This window comes from Oncorhynchus masou, chromosome 27 (genome assembly GCF_036934945.1).
Source record: "Oncorhynchus masou masou isolate Uvic2021 chromosome 27, UVic_Omas_1.1, whole genome shotgun sequence".
NCBI lineage: Eukaryota > Metazoa > Chordata > Actinopteri > Salmoniformes > Salmonidae > Oncorhynchus > Oncorhynchus masou.
In genome coordinates this window covers 34248020-34267241 of record NC_088238.1, presented here as the reverse complement: position 1 = coordinate 34267241, position 19222 = coordinate 34248020, and the positions used below count along the sequence as shown (strand labels likewise).

Below are 19222 nucleotides of genomic sequence, written 5' to 3'. Positions count from 1 at the left end.
GGGAGTCTACTCCATACCATTCCCCCATAAAACTAAAACATACAAGAAAGTTTTGAGTCTTTCTTCATCATCCAACCGCTCGAACTTCCTACTTGAGGTCACTTTCAATAAGCAGAAATAAATGGTAAACTAGACTAGTGGGTGTAATCATACATCATTAGAATTATACATGGCAGTGATGCCAGGGTACACCTTAAAGGAAAAAATACACTATATTTTGGTATCTTTTTCATTAGTCCACTGTTGATACGGAGTAAGATGCTTTTAGCTCCGAAGCAACTTTGCAGTATTTTTTTATATTCATTATTTCTGACATTTTTAGCCCAAAGCGTTTTTTTTTGTGTTATTACATACCACTGGAAAGCAATGCCACTCCGACATTTCATGTCCTATTATTTATTTAGAGGGGCCGAAAATAATAATTCTATTATTTTACTTTTAGATTGGTATGTATTGTTGTGAATTGTTAGATACTACTGCACTGTTGGAGCTAGAAACACAAGCATTTCGCTACACCGGCAATAACATCTGCTAAATAAAATTACATTGATACAGTCCCAAAATGTTGTGCATGTCAGCAGTCACGTTTTCAAGAAGCTAACCATGTGTATGTGACAAATACAATTTGATTTGACATCATGATGATGTGTTTCGCAATATCTTGAAAATTTGCATGCAAAACATTTTTGGGACTATCAACAATGGACTAATGAAAAAAAACAAAGATAATTTAAGTGGAGTTTTCCTTTAAGTGTCAGTTAACTGCAGCAGCGTCTACTCGTGGATCATTTTACTTGTTTCTCTCTCACTGCTCCTCGGGGGAATGGGACCTTAATAAATGACCACAATAAAAGAAAAGGCACTGGATGCTCTTTCTCCTTCTCTCTCTATGACTTTCCTTGTCCTTTATGCCTTCCAAATTTGTGCCTTTGCTTTGTCTCAAACATTTTTTTTATTTTTTTTAAAATGTACACTTTATTTAACTAGGCAAGTCAGTTAAAAACAAATTCTTATTTACAATGACGGCCTACCGGGGAACAGTGGATTAACGGCTTTGTTCAGGGGCAAAACAACAGATTTTTACCTTGTCAGCTCGGGGATTCGATTCAGCAACCTTTCGGTTACTGGCCCAACGCTCTAACCACCTGCCGCCCCAAAATACATCTTTGTACTTTTCTTAGCCTCTGTCTTCCCTCTCAGCCACGCTTTCCTTCCCTCTCTCTCCTTCCCTCTCAGCCACTCTCTCTCCTATTTCCCTCTCAGCCACTCTCTCCTCTTCTTCTTCCCACTCTCCCGCCCCTCCCTCTCAGCCCATCGCTGCCTCTCCTTTTTCCTATTAGCCAATCTCTGCCTCTCCTCTCTCCTCTCCTCTCTCAGCCACTCTGCCTCCCCTCCCCTCCCCTCTCAGCCAAAATCTGCCTCTCCTCTTCCCTCTCAGCCAAACTCTGCCTCTCCTCTTCCCTCTCAGCCAAAATCTGCCTCTCCTCTCCCCTCTCAGCCAAACTCTGCCTCTCAGCCAATCTCAGCCTCTCCTCTCAGCCAATCTCAGCCTCTCCTCTCAGCCAATCTCAGCCTCTCCTCTCAGCCAATCTCAGCCTCTCCTCTCAGCCAATCTCAGCCTCTCCTCTCAGCCAATCTCAGCCTCTCCTCTCAGCCAATCTCAGCCTCTCCTCTCAGCCAATCTCAGCCTCTCCTCTCCCCTCTCAGCCTCTCCTCTCCCCTCTCAGCCTCTCCTCTCTCAGCCAAACTCTGCCTGTCCTCTCTCCTCTCCCCTCTCTCTCTCTCCCCTCTCAGCCAAACTCTCTCTCTCTCTCAGCAACTCTCTCTCTCTCAGCCAAACTCTGCCTGTCCTCTCTCCTCTCCCCTCTCAGCCAAACTCTGCCTGTCCTCTCTCCTCTCCCCTCTCAGCCAAACTCTGCCTGTCCTCTCTCCTCTCCGCCAAACTCTGCCTTTCCTCTCCACTTCTCTCTCTCTCTCAGCAACTCTCTCTCTCTCAGCAACTCTCTCTCTCATCCCCTCTCAGCCACTCCTCTCATCTTCCGTCTCAGCCTCTCCCTCTTCCCTCTCAGCCTCTCCCTCTTCCCTCTCAGCCTCTCCCTCTTCCCTCTCAGCCTCTCCCTCTTCCCTCTTAGCTTCTCCCTCCCCTTTATTCTTCCCTTTCAGCCACTCTCTCTCTCACTCCCTCCTCTTCTTCCCTCTGTCACTCTCTCTCCTCTTTTTCCTCTCTCTCAGCCCGTTTCTCTCTCTCCCTCGGCCCTTCTCTCTCTCCCTCCCTCCCTCGGTCCATCTCTCTCTCCCTCCCTCCCTCGGTCCATCTCTCCCTCTCTCTGCCCCTCTCTCTCTCCCTCTCTCGGCCTCTCCCTCAAACCCTCCCTCGACCCCTCCTTTGCTCGGCCTCTCCCTCGGCCCCTCCCTCAGCCGCTCCCTCGCTCGGCCCCTCCCTTGGCCCCTCCCTCGGCCTCTCCCTCTCTCTCGGCCCCTCCCTCGGCCTCTCCCTCTCTCTCGGCCCCTCGGTATCTCCCTCGGTCTCTCCCTCGCTCGGTCTCTCCCTCGGCCCCTCGGTCTCTCCCTCGGTCTCTCCCTCGGCCCCTCCAGTCAATAAGGACATGTCTGTTAAATAAGTTTAGACTAGCCAATACATGTAGCGTGGAATGTAGGCTAGATTGGAAGAAAGGTCTTGCATAAAACGCTAATATGACTGGAATTCACCTTCTCGAGAAGGAGAGATGAAGATGGAGGAGGAGTGGTGGAATTAGAAAACAGAGGGAGGGATTGAAGAGAGAGAGCTAAGACATGGCAGAACACACACCTCATCTTCCCTGTCAATCACTCAGGCAGGGGACAGTCAGAGAGGGTACAGGGTGGAGTAGTAGAGAGAGAGAGACCGAGAGAGAGAGAGAGAGAGAGAGAGACCGATAGACTGAGGCATAAAGAGAGAAACAGATAAACTGATAGAGAGCGAAGGAAGAAAAACAGACATACAGAGATAAAGTGAGTGAGTAAGAGAGGGAAGGAGAGAGAGAGGGAGAGAGTGAAGTGTTTTGCAGAGTGAGTTATGGTCTGGCTGATGATTGCCTATTGGTCTACCCTCACGGCTTTAATCTGACCAGCTGATGGGTAGGAATCAGTCGCGCGCACACACACAGACAGAGACACACTTTATTAACAGAGGGACTTCTGGGAGTGAGAGCGTGATCACCAATCGCTTGTGATTACCTCAGCCCCATGTTCTCCAACATTTCTCTGGGTCTATATCTCACCTCACGCTCTCGCTCAATATCCCCCCATTCAACTCTATCTTCCACCCTCAGCCTTTCATACAGACTACCTCATCCTCCAAATAAGTCTTCACACTAAAAGACTACAGTACACCCTCTGATAATTACTGACTTCAAGTTTCTCTATAGTGTGCAGTATGCTTCCATCTCCTTCCGTATTGTTATTCCTGGTGCCAGTCCCGGTGTCAAGAGTCACAGTATTGGAGAAGACAGGCATGGGTTTGTCTGAGTGGGCCTGACCTGCAGACATGGTGTACAGTACTGAGGTTCTCTATGTGATCAGGAGAGAGGTGCAGAGTCAGGGAGTCAGGCGCTCCAAACTGTATCGCAAGCGGTCTTGTCTCTCATCTCAACCTTAACTGGTCCTATTTGATGTGGGACTAAAAACATCTGCTCTTTGTGGAAAACTGATAACCAGGATTCAAACCCTGAAGGTGAGAGTAACCTGGAGAGTTGAGGTAGTGGGTGATGTGTGTGTGCCTGTGTGTGAGGAAAAACTCCTGCTGAGAAAACACATCTACAAAAGGCCTGTTGCTGTATCCTGAGTGAGACAGAGGACATCCATGGGAAGGACGTGTGTGTGTGTGTGTGTGCGCGTGCGAGTGGAGTCAGTTCAGCAGCAACACTTCACACACAGGGGGTTAGCACTTGGCGAAATGCTGCAGCATACTGCAGACCAGAGCAGTGTGGAAGCACAGCAAGGTGTTTACGGTGTGTGTTGGTTTCCGTGTGTCAGTGTGTGTCCTCACACGTGAAAGCTCAGTCCGGAATGGATTCCGACACAGCTTGTCAGTGTGTTTGTATGTCTACAGCATAGGAAAAAAAGGACAGAGAGACAGAGGGATGAAGCGAACATGGCCGTGGAGGAGAGGGATAGTGAAAGAGAGAACGGTGTAGAGGAGGAGAGAGGACGAGAAAGACGGAGAGAGCGGTGCATCAGAGGAGAGGTATAGAGAGGAGTGAGCGAAGCGGCAGAGTTCTGTTTTTTTAGAGAGAGCAGAACAGATTAAGTATTGATGCTTGGGGCCGTGTGGCTGACCCCACCTCTAACCCTGTCTGTGCCTGCTGGGGATTGGCTCTCTGTGTCACCAATCAGCCAATCATTAGGAGGCCCCTGGGGGCCTGGAGGGGAGGGGTAAAGGGGCTGGGGCCACATCCCCAAGGTTCATTTTGCCGTTCCTGTGCCCTGCAGAGGTATACACTCGCTCTTCCTCACTCAATCTCCCTCAATATCTCTGTTGCGCTCTCTCCATCTCTCTCATTACTTCTCTGTAAGCCCTGCAGTCTCCATCTGTAATTCTCTCTTTCCTTCTCTCTCTCTCTCTCTGGATAGACATAACGTAATAAGGTAAAACATTACAGCAATCTCTGACAATATAGTCAACCAAAATATAGGAAAATAAATAAATAAAAATCTGAACAGACAAATGTTGGCTATACCATTGCCAAAGATAACACTCACATTTCAAGTTAGTAGGGCCATTGGCAGCGTGTGAGTTTCAAAAATCATGTTTTGTTTGTTTTATCTTTAATGATAAGTATTCCATGCGTCTATCATTGCATTTTCAGACTCAAGTAGGATAGTGTACTAGTCCCTAATGTGATGAGTAGATTGGATAGTCCAGAAATTAGGCTAATAATATAACTGACACACTGTTTGCAGGATATTTCATGCAGACATTCTACGACACTTTGCTCTCCACGACTGGAGATAATAGCAGCCTTTTTAATACACAAAAATGACAGGGCAGACTACTCCGCTGACACTGAAAAAGTGAAAACGACATTGTCGTGAACGCATCCATCTAATTGAGGCCGATGAAAAGGGGAGACATGTCGTAGGCTTTGACGTCCATCAAGCCTGGATGAGGTAATTGCTCTAAAAGAAAACTGTTCAGGAGCACGGACTCACCCAATGATAAAGACAGTGAATATGCGCACTCACCGGGGATATGGCTGATGCTCTCCCAATAAGATAAGCTACTGTTCGCTCAATAAATAGCCTATTGCGAGTTGAGCATTTTTATGGCCTCCCTAAAGACAGCTTCTAGTTTTATCTTTGTCTCCTCTCTTTTGTGTTTTTCCAGCGATTGTATTTTGAAATATTACGATAGACCTAGGCCTATTTTAGATGCATTTCGCTGACAGCCGCAAATCAACAATCATCTATTTGACATGTTATGTGCGGTGCCCAATTCGCACGCCTCCCGACTTTAGGAAATGCCCTGGACTTGTGATTTAAAAGAATCTGCAGCTATTGTTCGAAAATAAGCTAATGATAATCTGTGGCAAAATCATGCTCTCTGGTGTAGTGTTTTGAAGGATTGTAATATATTTTTGGAAAGACAGCAGTAATTATATACTGTCATTTTTGTCATTTTCTTTAGGGGAAGCTTCTATTGGAGACGCCACCTATGAATAGGGCAGATATGCGGTGAACCGTTCCAACAGCTAGCACAGTTCTGCCTAAACCTAACTCTTTTCTGCCCATATGAACAAAGTTGTTTCTGGCCATATAAAGAACAGGTACGCATGATTTCATGAAAAGCAGCAAATGGACAACATTGCGTCTTTTATTAAAGAAAACAAAACAGAAAACAAACAGAAACAAGCAATTGGCCACAGTTCGCTTCACAGTTTCCCTGCCAAATAGGCTATATGATACCTTCCACAAACAGTTTTGCTCGACAACAACACACATAGGCATAGTTCTAGAGGAGGGAATCTACCTCCCTGCCTTGGGGCTCTTTACAATGGAGCGGTGTAGCAGTAGTGATGGGGGGCAAAAATGTATCCGGTTACATATCGGGATATTATTTTTGACCTTATATCGTATCGTTTTTGACATTATCGTACCAAAACTCCAGTATTTTTCCTTCACAGCTTGTTCTCCTTTTATTTTATTGTTTTAAATAGAGAGCCAATTTGTTTTCAGCACTCATTTCCATGACTGAGCACAAATCGTTCTCTCATGGCTCTCGCTTGTTCCTCTGCAGCGGACATGTGGTGAGAAATATTTTGGGGGAAAATGGAATTGCAATAAAATCACAGCATTGAATTGCAACAGATATAAAATCATGAGAATCTCAATACATATCGTATCAGCACCTAAATATTGTGATAATATCGTATTGTCAGGTCCCTGGCAACTCCCAGACCTATGTAGCGGCAGACATTCTGCACCATGCATACCGTGTTTCCATCTTCCTGGTTACACAAAAGGGGTGGGGGGGCTTTGTGCTCCCTAACACCCCCTTGCTAATGCATTCACACAGAGCCACTTGCTAATTTCATGCTCTGTGCAACAAGGATAATTTGGACACCCCTCTGTCAGGGACGAGTGGAGCGTGGAGGGAAGGAAGGGTGGGAACAGTGTGAATGTGTGTGTGTGAGGGGTTTTAGGAACAGTGGTTTGGGTGGGTGTGTGGTATGGGTATGAACATCCATTACATGCAAACACACACTTTGTCTTTCTCTCTGGCGCGCGCACACACACACACACACACACACACACACACACACACACACACACACACACACACACACACACACACACACACACCACACACACACACACACACACACACACACACACACACACACACACACACACACACACACACACACACACACACACACACACAAAGCCCACCTTCAAAAGTCATATTTACTCTATTTCAGTCCTGCCAGTCATATTGGTAATACAATGGTAATTCACACATTAACTTCTCTGTGTGAACAGCTGTGGAGGGCCGCTGCATTATGTCACCTGTTTGACATTTGACCTGTGATGTGTGGCAGAACCACCACCGTACTTCAGCAGTCAGCAGCAGAACCCCTAAGGGCTGTACATGCCATGCCCTGATCCTGCCTGCATTAACACGACACACACGTTGACACACATGGGAATAGCCCTAGGGCTGGCTGCAGGCGTTTCCACCTCCAGGTCTGTCCACAGTAACTGTCACGGCTGGCTGAAGGACTGGACCAAGGTGCAGCATGGTAAGCGTACATTTTCTCTTTATTAGAAATGATGCCGATAAAACAAAGAACAAAACCAAACCGTGAAGCTTTGGGCTATGTGCCCTGAACAAAGTCAAAGTTAACTTCCCACAAAACAGGTGGGGGAAGAGGGTACCTAAGTATGGTTCTCAATCAGAGACAACGATAGACAGCTGCCTCTGATTGAGAACCACACCCGGTCAAACACATAGAAATAGAAAATCATAGAACATAGAACACAGACTGCCCACCCAAATAACACCCTGACCAAACCAAAATAGCGACAAAAAACGCTCTCTACGGTCAGGGCGTGACAGTAACTACCTGTGAGAGCAGATACAGGATCCAACCACAGCATGGCAGTCATGCCACAAACGCACACGATGGCACGGCAGTCATGGAATGGCCAATACCAACCTGATACAAATCGAATAATCCCACATGGATGTGGTTAGACTGTGTAATTTACACGCATATGTATGTCATTTACAAAGCAAGTAAAGCAGGCGACGATAATGAATTAGAAGGTCTTGTGAGTGCATACGGGCACATGGCATTACATATGGAGGATGTGTTGGAGAGCAGATGGGCTGACTGCAGAGAGAGAATTTCAACACAGGTTAAACCCTCCCCTGACATACTGCTGCTCTAATGGCACAATACAGCCCTGTTGAGGCTCAGCGGCTCACATTGACCACGCACACGCGCACAAGCACACACACACTCACCAGCCCAACCAATAACTACATATGCTCTGACATTTGCTTTGCACTTTCTCTGGTGTTCATGAAAACAAGCACTAACTGTGCAACAGCACACTTATGCTGCCACTCGATGGACAACATTCTATGCGTGACATTCTACAGCCTACATTCTACAGGCTTGGAAAGCCAACCTCTCCAAAATCTCACCTTGAAATCAGAACACAAGACGTATGAGTACATGTATGTATACGTGTACAGACTCTCAGGTTTGAAAGGTAGAACTATGTCCTCCTCCTGACACAATAACCACTAATGTAAAGAAATCCCCTCTGAACCTTGTGTGACCGAATTTATCTTTGGAAGCATGTCGAGAGCAGCCTTTGTAAATACAGTATAAACCTTCCCAGTCTGATGGAGAATGTAGGGGAGGCATAAAGGAAGAGAAGAGGCGAGAAGAAGAGGTCTCCAAGACAAACATGCCCCAGTGAGAGCAACAGACAAAGACAGTGAGGTACTGCTGTGTTGTCAAAAGGCCATATGGCTCAGCAGGAGATTAAATATTAACATGTGAAAGTGGGCTAATTCGGACACTACTGAGATTTCCTCATGGTGAGTTAAGGCGTCCGCATGCTTCCCAATTGAAACATTTCGATAATGTAGTGTATATTAACAATCTCTACCAAAAGTGTGTGGACAACTGCTCATCAAACATCTCATTACAAAATCATAGGCATTAATAAGAAGTTGGTCCCCCCTTTGCAGCAAAAACAGCCTCCACTCTTCTGAGAAGGCTTTCCACTACACGTTAAAACATTGCTTCAGGGACTTGATTCCATTTAGCCACAAGAGCATTAGTGAGGTCGGGCACTGATGTTGGGAGATTAGGCCTGGCTCGCAGTCGGCGTTCAAATATCCCAAAGGTGTTCGATGGGGTTTGAGTTCAAGGCTCCATGCAGGCCAGTCAAGTTCTTCCGCACCGAACGACAAACCATTTTGGTATGGACCTTGCTTTGTGCATGGGGGAATTGTCATGCTGAAACAGGAAAGCGCCTTCCCCAAACTGTTGCCACAAAGTTGGCAGCACAGAATTGTCTGGAATGTCATTGTATGCTGAAAAGTTAAGATTTCCCCTTCCCTGGAACTACACCATGAAAAACAGCTCCAGACCACTATTCCTCCACCAAACTTTACAGTTGGCACTATGCATTGGGGCAGGTAGCGTTCTCCTGGCATCCGCCAAACCCAGATTTGTCCGTCGGACTGCCAGATGGTGAAGCCCGTTTCATCACTCCGGAGAACATGTTTTCACTGCTCAAGAGTCCAATAGCGGCAAGCTTTACACCACTCCAGCTGACGCTTAGTAATGGAAACATATTACATGAAGCTCCCTACGCAAAGTTAATGTGCTGACGTTGCTTCCAGAGGCAGTTTGGAACTCAGTAGTGAGTGTTGCAACCGAGGACAGATTATTTTTTACACGCTATGCGCTTCAGTACTCGACGGTCCTGTTCTGTGAGCTTATGTGGCCTACCACTTTGTGGCGAGCCGTTGTTGCTGCTAGATTTTTCCACTTCACAATAACAGGACTTACAGTTGACTGGGGCAGCTCTAGCAGGGCAGACATTTGACGGACTGACTTGTTGGAAAGTTGTCATCCTACGACGGTGCCACGTTGGAAGTCACTGAGCTCTTCAGTAAGGCCATTATACTGCCAATGTTTGTCTATGGAGATCGCATGGCTGTGTGCTCGATTTTATACACCTATCAGCAACAGGTGTGGCTGTAATAGCCGAATTCACTCATTTGAAGGTGTATGCACATACCTTGGTATATACAGTGTATTATGACGAGATTTTGTGATGTTTTTATTTGTTTTAGACTTCGGGGAGTCTTTTTCCGGCTGTTTAGGCACCCCAAAAAAATTGCGAGGCAAGTCGAAGTTTGGAGCCAAAGTCTACGCCCCTTCGTCTGTGACTGATCAACAGTAGGTATTCTTCAATAAAGTATTTGTTGTCATTCAACGAGAGATGACTCGTTTTCATGCACATTTTCTCATAAAAAAATAACATAAAATTGCGTGACTAAGATCTCTTTGGCAAAAACGTTAAATTTAATGGCAGATTTCTTGAGTTTTCTTAGATTAATTCTGACTATTTTGAGGAAGTGTATATGGACAAACAGTACTATTGCCGCTTTTTTCTGGTTTGTCAAGGGAAGGCTTTTAAAGGGAATTATGGGAGCACACTCACTCGGTTCGACTTGGCACCAGCTGCACTGAAGTATGCTGATGCCTTTACTGTGACACAGACTGTCTCAGGAGCATGTGGAAAGGAAAGGAGGAGAGGGAGGGGCACAGACCGTCATAGGTCCCTCAGAGAAGGGGGGAGAGAGTGTCGTCATTCTAAACTATTTTGCAAATGTATTAAATATTAAAGGACTGAATTACATTAAATTTTTTGGTTTTGTTGAGGAAATTAATCTGTATAAACTCTCTTTTATGGTATAATTTTTCAAGTTGTATAATTATTGATAATCATTTCTCCACCTTGCTACAGCAGCCTAAACTTCAAAGTTAATCTCAATTTAGTTACTGGGTTACTATATAAACCATACAGTGACTTCAGAAGTTATTAAGACCCCTTGACTTATTCCACATTTTGTTGTGTTACAGCCTGACTTATGATTAAATACACTTTCTCACCCATCTACACACAATATCCTATAATAACAAAGTGAAAACATGTCTTTAGAACATTCTACATTTTGCTAATTTATTGAAAAAGAAATACAGAAATATCTCATTTACATGTATTCACACCCGAGTCAATACCTTGTAGAAGCACCTCTGGAAGCGATTACAGCTGGTAGTCTTTCTGGGTAAGTCTAAGAGCTTTGTACACCTGGATTGTACAATATTTGCATTTCTCCTTTGCCAAGATAATCCATACACCTGACAGGTATGCCATATCAAGAAGCTGATTAAACAGCATGCTCATTACACAGGTGCAACTTGTGCTGGGGGTAATAAAAGGAAACAATAAAATGTGCAGTTTTATCACACAACAAAATGCTACAGATGTCTCCGGTTTTGATGGAGTGTGCAATTGGCATGCTGACAGCAGGAATGTCAAGGAATGTTAGATCTAGTCCTTTTATTTTTATACTAAAAAACTCCCTTGTCCTTGCCGACAACAAGCATAGCCATAACATGATGCAGCAACCACCATGCTTGAAAATATGGAGTGGGTACTTAGTGATGTGTTGAATTTTCCCCAAACATTACCGTTTGTATTCAGGACAAAAAGTTCATTTCTTCGACACATTTTTCACAGTATTACTTTATTGCCTTATTGCAAACAGTGTGCATGTTTTGGAATATGCTTTATTCTGTACATGATTCCTCCTTTTCACTCTGTCATTTTGGTTAGTATTGTGGATTAGGTCCTGTGTGGCTTAGTCGGTAGAGCATGGCGCTTGCAACGCCAAGCGTCGTGGGTTCGATTCCCGCTGGGGCCACCCATATGTAAAAAAAGTAGTGGCCCCAGCCGACTTGTAAGTCGCTTTGGACAAAAGCGTCTGCTAAATGGGATATATATATATATATAGTAATGTTGTTCATCCATTCTCAGTTTTGTCCCATCACAGCCATAACTGTAACTGTTTTTTGGCCTCATGGTAAAATCCCTGAGTGGTTTCCTTCCTAACCGGCAACTAAGTTAGGAAGGACGCCTGTATCTTTGTAGTAACTGGGTTTATTGATAGACCATCCAAAGTGTAATTAATAACTTAATCATGCTCAAAGGGATATTCAATGTCTGCTTTTTTAAAATTTACCAATGGGGTCTTGGTTGTTGAACCTGTGTTTGAAATTCTATGTGTAGGATACAGAGATGAGGTAGTCACTAAAAAATTATGTTGACTATTATTGCACACAGAGTGAGTACAAGCAACTTATTATGTGACTTGTTAAGCTAATTTTTACTCTTGAACTTATTTAGGCGTGCCACAACAAAAGGGGTTGAATACTTATTGACTCAGACATTTCAGCTTTAAATGTTTTAGAATTTGTAAGCATTTCTAAAAACATAATCCCACTAACATTTTGGGATACAGTGTGTAGGCCAGTGACATGAAATCTCTATGTAATTATTTGAAATTTGAGGCTGTAACACAACAAAATGTGGAAAAAGTTCAGGGGTGTGAATACTTTCTGAAGGCACTGAAGATTACCTTTGTGCCCAGACATAAAATGGCCCCATTTACGAGTTGTTTTCCTCCTACTCAAAATGATTGGGGAAGGGATCAATTCTACACTGTAGACCCTACTTGGATATAAACCCCCACTATGGCAGAACCACACAGGGGTTGTCTTTACAGATGCAGTAGCAGACATTTTCTCTCAATGCGAGAGAAGACATACATATTTTTATCGTTTCGCTACATATTAGAGTGTGTGGGTGTGAGACTTGCGTGTGTACCGTGTGCGTGCGTGCTGAGTATGCGTACCGTGCGTGTGCGTGTGCGTGTGTGTAGGGGGCTTGGAGATGAAGAGCCAAGTGGAGGATTGAGAGGTCCCTGTAGACAGGTTGTTGGCAGTGATCTTACAGTCATAACTGAGGGGAACAACCCGAGGTTGTTAGCCCAAAAGGTCACCCACTCAGGGTTTAATTCATGTCGCGGTCACTCCCTGCAGGCCCGAACATTGATTAGAAAAACTCCACTCATTCACCACTCAAACCTCCAAAACTCATATCAGCAAGAATGAAGTCTAGACAGTTATTCCTTATCACAACCCATCATCAGTGGATCCATAGTACAGGCAGCACATACTTCATATCTGACAGGGCCTGCAGAGCCAGGGCTCAGAAGTGTTTTTGGAGAAAGTAGATTTACTACCAATAATTCATAGGTAGAAATCAATTGAGTTTTATTTTGCAGTTAATTTTTGGTAGGCAGCAGCTCAGTGTTGACTTCATAAAAACTAAACATTTGAGGCCTTCCTGACTGCTGCTCTCTGGGATTACGACCTGGGAATTTGACTGGGTGAGTTCATAAGCAGTCAGAACAGTGGTCTTGAGAGTGTATTAAACTTCATAACAACGTCATGAGAGTTTACAGGCTCACCACCTACTGTATGGTCAGTGACTTTATCTCGCCACTAAGGGGCTTCTCCTGCCATTTTGCTTTATTATTATGTTTCATAATGCTCTCTGACTGAATCTACAACTTTCACTTTGTCTGTCTGTCTGTCTGTGTGTGTGTGTGTGTGTGTGTGTGTTCTCTCCCAGTCAATAAAGGGGGTAGAACGGTAATTGAAGGAGAACAAGGGTATAGGTACACAATTACACCCCTCTACCCTCCGAGCGCCCCACCAAGACGTTGATGCCACGGTAATTAAAGTGAGTCATCAGGAGAGGAGGGTCAGGTTCCTCTACATCCCATAATGTAGACACACATTTTATACTCCAACACAACTGAGAATCAATAGAGATGCAATAAGTAATATCCTGCTATTATTGAATCCTAGTGTTATCCTAACAAGAGAGCACACAACAACAAAGTACATACGTCAACAAGCATCTAAATCAATGGCAGGGTCTGATAGTGGTGGATACAGAGGTACAGAGGAAGCCCTCCATCTCTCCCTTCATAATTTCCTCCCTCTCTCTAACGCCTTGAGGTAAATAAAAAATAAAAGCCACGGCTGCTGTCAGACCACACACACAAGGGCGCACGAAGTCTGTGTGGCTCGTCGATAGGGCTGGAGAGTTTTGACCACCAGCTAAATTCTAAAGTCCTCATACGACCTTAAGGAAGTAGCTGATTAGTAGAACCAAGTGAAAAGCCAGGGCCATTCCAGAGCTACTCTCTGTGTGTGTGTGTGTGTGTGTGTGTGTGTGTGTGTGTGTGTGTGTGTGTGTGTGTGTGTGTGTGTGTGTGTGTGTGTGTGTGTTTGTGTAAACGAAAGATAGAGACAGAAAGAGAGAATGAGATGTGCATGATAAAATATATTAACAAATATATATATAAAATAATATACATTTGTGTAAAATATATATACAGTTGAAGTCGGAAGTTTACATACACCTTAGCCAAATACATTTAAACGTTTTTCACCATTTCTGACATTTAATTCTCATAAAAATTCAGTGTCTTAGGATCACCACTTTATTTTAAGAATGTGAAATGTCAGAATAATAGGAGAGAGTGATTTATTTCAGCTTGTATTTCTTTCATCACATTCCCAGGGGGTCAGAAGTTTACGTACACTCAATTTGTATTGGTAAAATTGCCTTTAAATTGTTTAACTTTGGTAAAACGTTTCAGGTAGCCTTCCACAAGCTTCCCACAATAAGTTGGGTGAATTTTGGTTCTGCCCACACATTTTCTATAGGATGGAGGTCAGGGCTTTGTGATGGCCACTCCAAAACCTTGACTTTGTTGTCCTTATGCCATTTTGCCACAATTTGGAAGTATGCTCGGGGTCATTGTCCATTTGGAGAACCCATTTGCGTCCAAGCTTTAACTTCTTGACTGATGTCTTGAGATGTTGCTTCAATATATCCACATCATTTTCCTATCTATTTTGTGAAGTGCACCAGCCACTCCTGCAAAAAAGCACCCCCACAAAATTATTCTGCCACCCCTGTGCTTCACGGTTGGGATGGTGTTCTTTGGCTTACAAGCCACCCCCTTTTTCCTCCAAACATAACGATGGTCATTATTGCCAAACAGTTCTATTGTTGTTTCATCAGACCAGAGGACATTGCTGCAAAAAGTACGATCTTTGTCCCCAAGTGCTTTTGCAAACTGTAGTCTGGCTTTTTAATGGCGGTTTTGGAGCAGTGGCTTCTTCCTTGCTGAGCGGCCTTTCAGGTTATGCCGATACAGGACTCGTTTTACTGTGGATATAGATACTTTTGTACCCGTTTCCTCCAGCATCTTCACAAGGTCCTTTGCTGTTGTTCTGGGATTATTTGCACTTTTCGCACCAAAGTAAGTTAATCTCGAGGAGACAGAACGCGTCTCCTTCCTGAGCGGTATGACGACTGCATGGTCCCATGGTGTTTATACTTGCGTACTATTGATTGTACAGATGAATGTGGTACCTTCAGGCATTTGGAAATTGCTCCCAATGTTGAACCAGGCTTGTGGAGGTCTTGGCTGATTTCTTTTGATTTTCCCATGATGTCGAGCAAAGAGGCACTGAGTGTGAAGGTAGGCCTTGAAATACATCCACAGGTACACCTCCAATTGACTCAAATTATGCCAATTAGCCTATCAGAAGCATCTAAAGTCATGACATAATTTTCTGTAATTTCCCAAGCTGTTTAAAGGCACACTCAACTTAGTGAATGTAAACTTCAGTCCCACTGGAATTGTGATACAGTGAATTATAAGTGAAATATTCTGTTTTAAACAATTGTTGGAAAAATGACTTGTGTCATGCACAGAGTAGATGTCTGAACCGACTTGCCAAAACTATAGTTTGTTAACAAGAAATTTGTGGAGTGGTTGAAAAATGAGTTTTAATGACTCCAACCTAAGTGCATGTAAACTTCCGACTTCAACTGTATGAGTGTTTCCTGTCCTTCATTAGATCACCAAACGAAACACACTCGACATGACTGTCCCTATGGCTGCTATCCCTATACAGGGATCAACATCAGGGGACATTTCAGAGTGACAACTAATAGTACTCGATAAAACTCAAACTTTCATTAAAACACACATGCAGGGTACTCAAGCTACACTCGTCAGATTTTTAAAATGCTTTTCGGCGAAAGCATGAGAAGCTATTATCTGATAGCATGCAACCCCACGAAATACCTGAAGTGGACGTAAACAAAAGAATTAGCGTAGCCGGCGCTACACAAAACACAGAAATAAAATATAAAACATTCATTACCTTTGACGAGCTTCTTTGTTGGCACTCCAATATGTCCCATAAACATCACAATTGGGTCTTTTTTTAGATTAAATCTGTCCATGTATACCCAAAATGTCCATTTATGAAGCCCGTCTGATCCAGGAAAAAACACCTGTCCTAAACGCAACGTCATTTTTTTTTTATTAAAAAAGTTGCCTATAAACTTTGACAAAACACTTCAAACTACTTTTGTAATCCAACTTTAGATATTAGTAAACGTTAATAATCGATCAAATTGCTCACGGGGCGATCTGTATTCAATAGCAGCAAGTCTTGAAATCATGGTTGATATTTTCTCTCTTTCATAACTTCCACTGGTGTAACCAATGACAGGAAGTGCCTATTCCTCATTTCACCAAGGATGAACTTCAACCCAATTCCCAACACTGGCGACATCGTGTGGAAGCTGTAGGAACTGTCAACTGGGCGCTATCTATTTGCCCTTGCCATAGACAATACAGAGAACTGGCGGAGGGATATATATATATTTTTATTTTGTGAACAGTTTTCCTTGGGGTTTTGCCTGCTACACACATTCTGTTATAGTCACAGACATGATTTAACCAGTTTTAGAAACTTCAGAGTGTTTTCTATCCACACATACTAATCATATGCATATACTATATTCCTGGCATGAGTAGCAGGACGATGAAATTTTGCGCGATTTTCAACAAAAAGCTGAAAAAATTCACACGCTCTTTAAGAGGTGTCCACGGACCACTCCCACATTCTCAAAAATATAAATATTGTTTAATTATTCAAGCTGTTGATGTCCAAGTGTCTCTCTGTGTTCCACCATTTACATTTAAATCTCGAACACTACAGAGCATAGAGGCAGCGTATTTTATGACCGCCCATAAAACAGCCGACTTCCCGCTCTCCCCCTCTGAGAGAGACAGCATGCTGTAGTGTGGAACCACTGTAACCTGATCCTTCAGATCGCCACAGGGGAGTTACGACAGTAACTAGGCTTCTCCAAAACTGCACTCTGATGCCTACCAAACTTGCCAACAACCAATAGCTAATAGTGGGTACTCAGCCCCCTGTTGTCTCTCTAATCACTCTGACATGAATGCAAATGCAACAAAATTCAAATCAAACACTTTGTGAGACCCTGAGTTTGAGTGGAATAGGGTTACTTGATGCGCACCGAGTCAGCTCCTCATAGCTGGTTGATGCCTGGAATTAAATAAGTGTTCCTATAAGCCCATGTTGTGCAACATTTCTATAGACTATGCCATGCAATTGAGAAAACAGAGTTTTGATGGCCTCTATTAAAAAAAAGAAGGATCCCATCAGCTTCCTATAGGCTAGGCCTACTATATATTTAGTTTGAAACTTTCCTAATATTAAGCACACTGCTTAATATACAAATGGAGTAGCCTACCTGGCTGGCAAGAAAATGAACTGCAGGAAAAGCGTCCTGCATTCACTATTCAAGTGCAAACGGATGGCATCTTTTTTATCGTGTCCCTGTCCCGACAGGTGCATGATAACGGCCCTTTCGAAACGGTCCACAGGAGTGCTGGCCCATATGAACTCCAATGCTTCCCACAGTTGTATCAAGTTGGCTGGATTCTAGATCCACACGTGAAACTGTTGAGCGTGAAAAACCCAGCAGGGTTGAAGTTCTTGACACAAACCGGTCCGCCTGGCACCTACTACCATTCCCCAATTCAAAGGTACTTACATTTTCTGTCTTAACCATTCACCCTCTGAATGGCACACATAACACAATCCATGTCTCAATTGTCTCAAGGCTTAAACCTTCTTTAACCTGTCTCCTCCCCTCCATCTACCATGATTGAAGTGGATTTAACAAGTGACATCAATAAGGGATCGTAGTGTTCACCTGGATTCACCTGGTCAGTCTCAGTGTATAGTGCACTACTTTTGATTAGAACCCATAGGGATCTGGTCAAACATAGGGAGTAGGGGTGCCATTTGGGAGATAACCAAAGGCAGTAACACTTTGTGGTTTAATTAGGAAGTAGAAGAGAGAGAGGGTGCTGTGTTTTTATGTCCTTACAAAACGCCTTCCTTGGCTCAGTGCTGTGCTGTAGCATGGTGTATTATACCGTACGTGGCGGAACAAAGGAGAGATGTTTGTTAGATAACCTACCTGTGGCCTAGGGTGTACTAGCGTTTAAGCAGCTCCCTCTGGAGCACATGTACAATAAAACAAAATAAAATAAAAAAAGATAACAGGCTACCTTAGATGATGCACTGCTGAGGCAAAGGAACACAATGCAGGACACATACACCTGCTTCCTACATGGAACCAGTTCTTCAGTGCCGCAGTCATTTTTATCTCTGCGATACTTCATGGATCAATTCATGTCATTGACGAACCGCCAGTTTATAAAAGTCAACCGCCAGTTTATAGTCAGACAGAAAAGCAGCAGACACTGTGGCCCTTCAGGGCCAAGCCACAGAGTTCTGCACCATTGTCCTACTGCAGCCTTTCAGAGGCTAGCTAGGTCGTACAATCTGAGGGGAGGGATGGGAAGAAGTCGGGGAGTTATAAAGGATGGTTTGTTAACAAGGCTTTTGTTTGGTAATAGTTCAGTGGTGTTGAGGCACGGGCTCATTGCTCTGAGCTGCTGACAGACCGAGAGAGAGATTGAGAGATAAAGAGCCAGAGGCACAGGCCACAGAGGAGAGGACTGACAGAGATGGATGACCTCCTCTGGATAGGGTCTTATGAAGGAACACAATGGGAGAACAATACACACACGTTGCGGCTGTGAGTGAGTGAAATGTGACAATTTGTGTGAATGCATGTGAGTGTTTTGTGTTTGTTCCTGCGCGCGCACAGTATGTGTGCGTACGTACGCGTGTGTTTGTGGTGTGTGTGTACCTGGTAGGTGTCCCAGAGGCGTATAGTGCAGCGTAACGGCAGCTCTCTCATCAGCAGGTTGTTCATCCAACGGAAGGCAAACTGGAGATACTCCACTTCATACTGCTGCATGTGGACGTGCACTGTTTCTGAAACACACCCATAGACACAGACTCGTTAAACTGAAACAAACACACACTTCCGTCAAACAATGATCAACGCACGCACATACAGTATGCACACACACGCCCGTCAGACACTGACGAACACACACATGCGCGGTTCACATGGACAGCCGCTGATAATCTTCTGATATCCACAGCGCGCACACACACACACACACAATTCTCTTTCCACCGATGATGGCTGGGCGGTCAGACAATACAGCAGTAATTGCATAGCTGTCAGTGGACCTCTCAACGAACATTAAAGCTCCTATAGAGCTAGGGAGAAAGACAGCATTATAACA

At 44.1% G+C, this 19222-nt stretch overlaps 1 protein-coding gene across 1 annotated transcript in view; it reads right to left on the bottom strand.

Annotated features, from left to right (window-relative positions):
* The window catches only part of LOC135516059 (TBC1 domain family member 22B-like), a 186590-nt gene that overhangs the window by 30675 nt on the left and 136693 nt on the right, over window positions 1-19222 (bottom strand). Inside the window, exon 12 of the mRNA XM_064940060.1 lies at window positions 18775-18902. Coding sequence (XP_064796132.1) covers window positions 18775-18902 — 128 coding nt within the window. The remainder of the gene's footprint in view (window positions 1-18774; window positions 18903-19222) is intronic.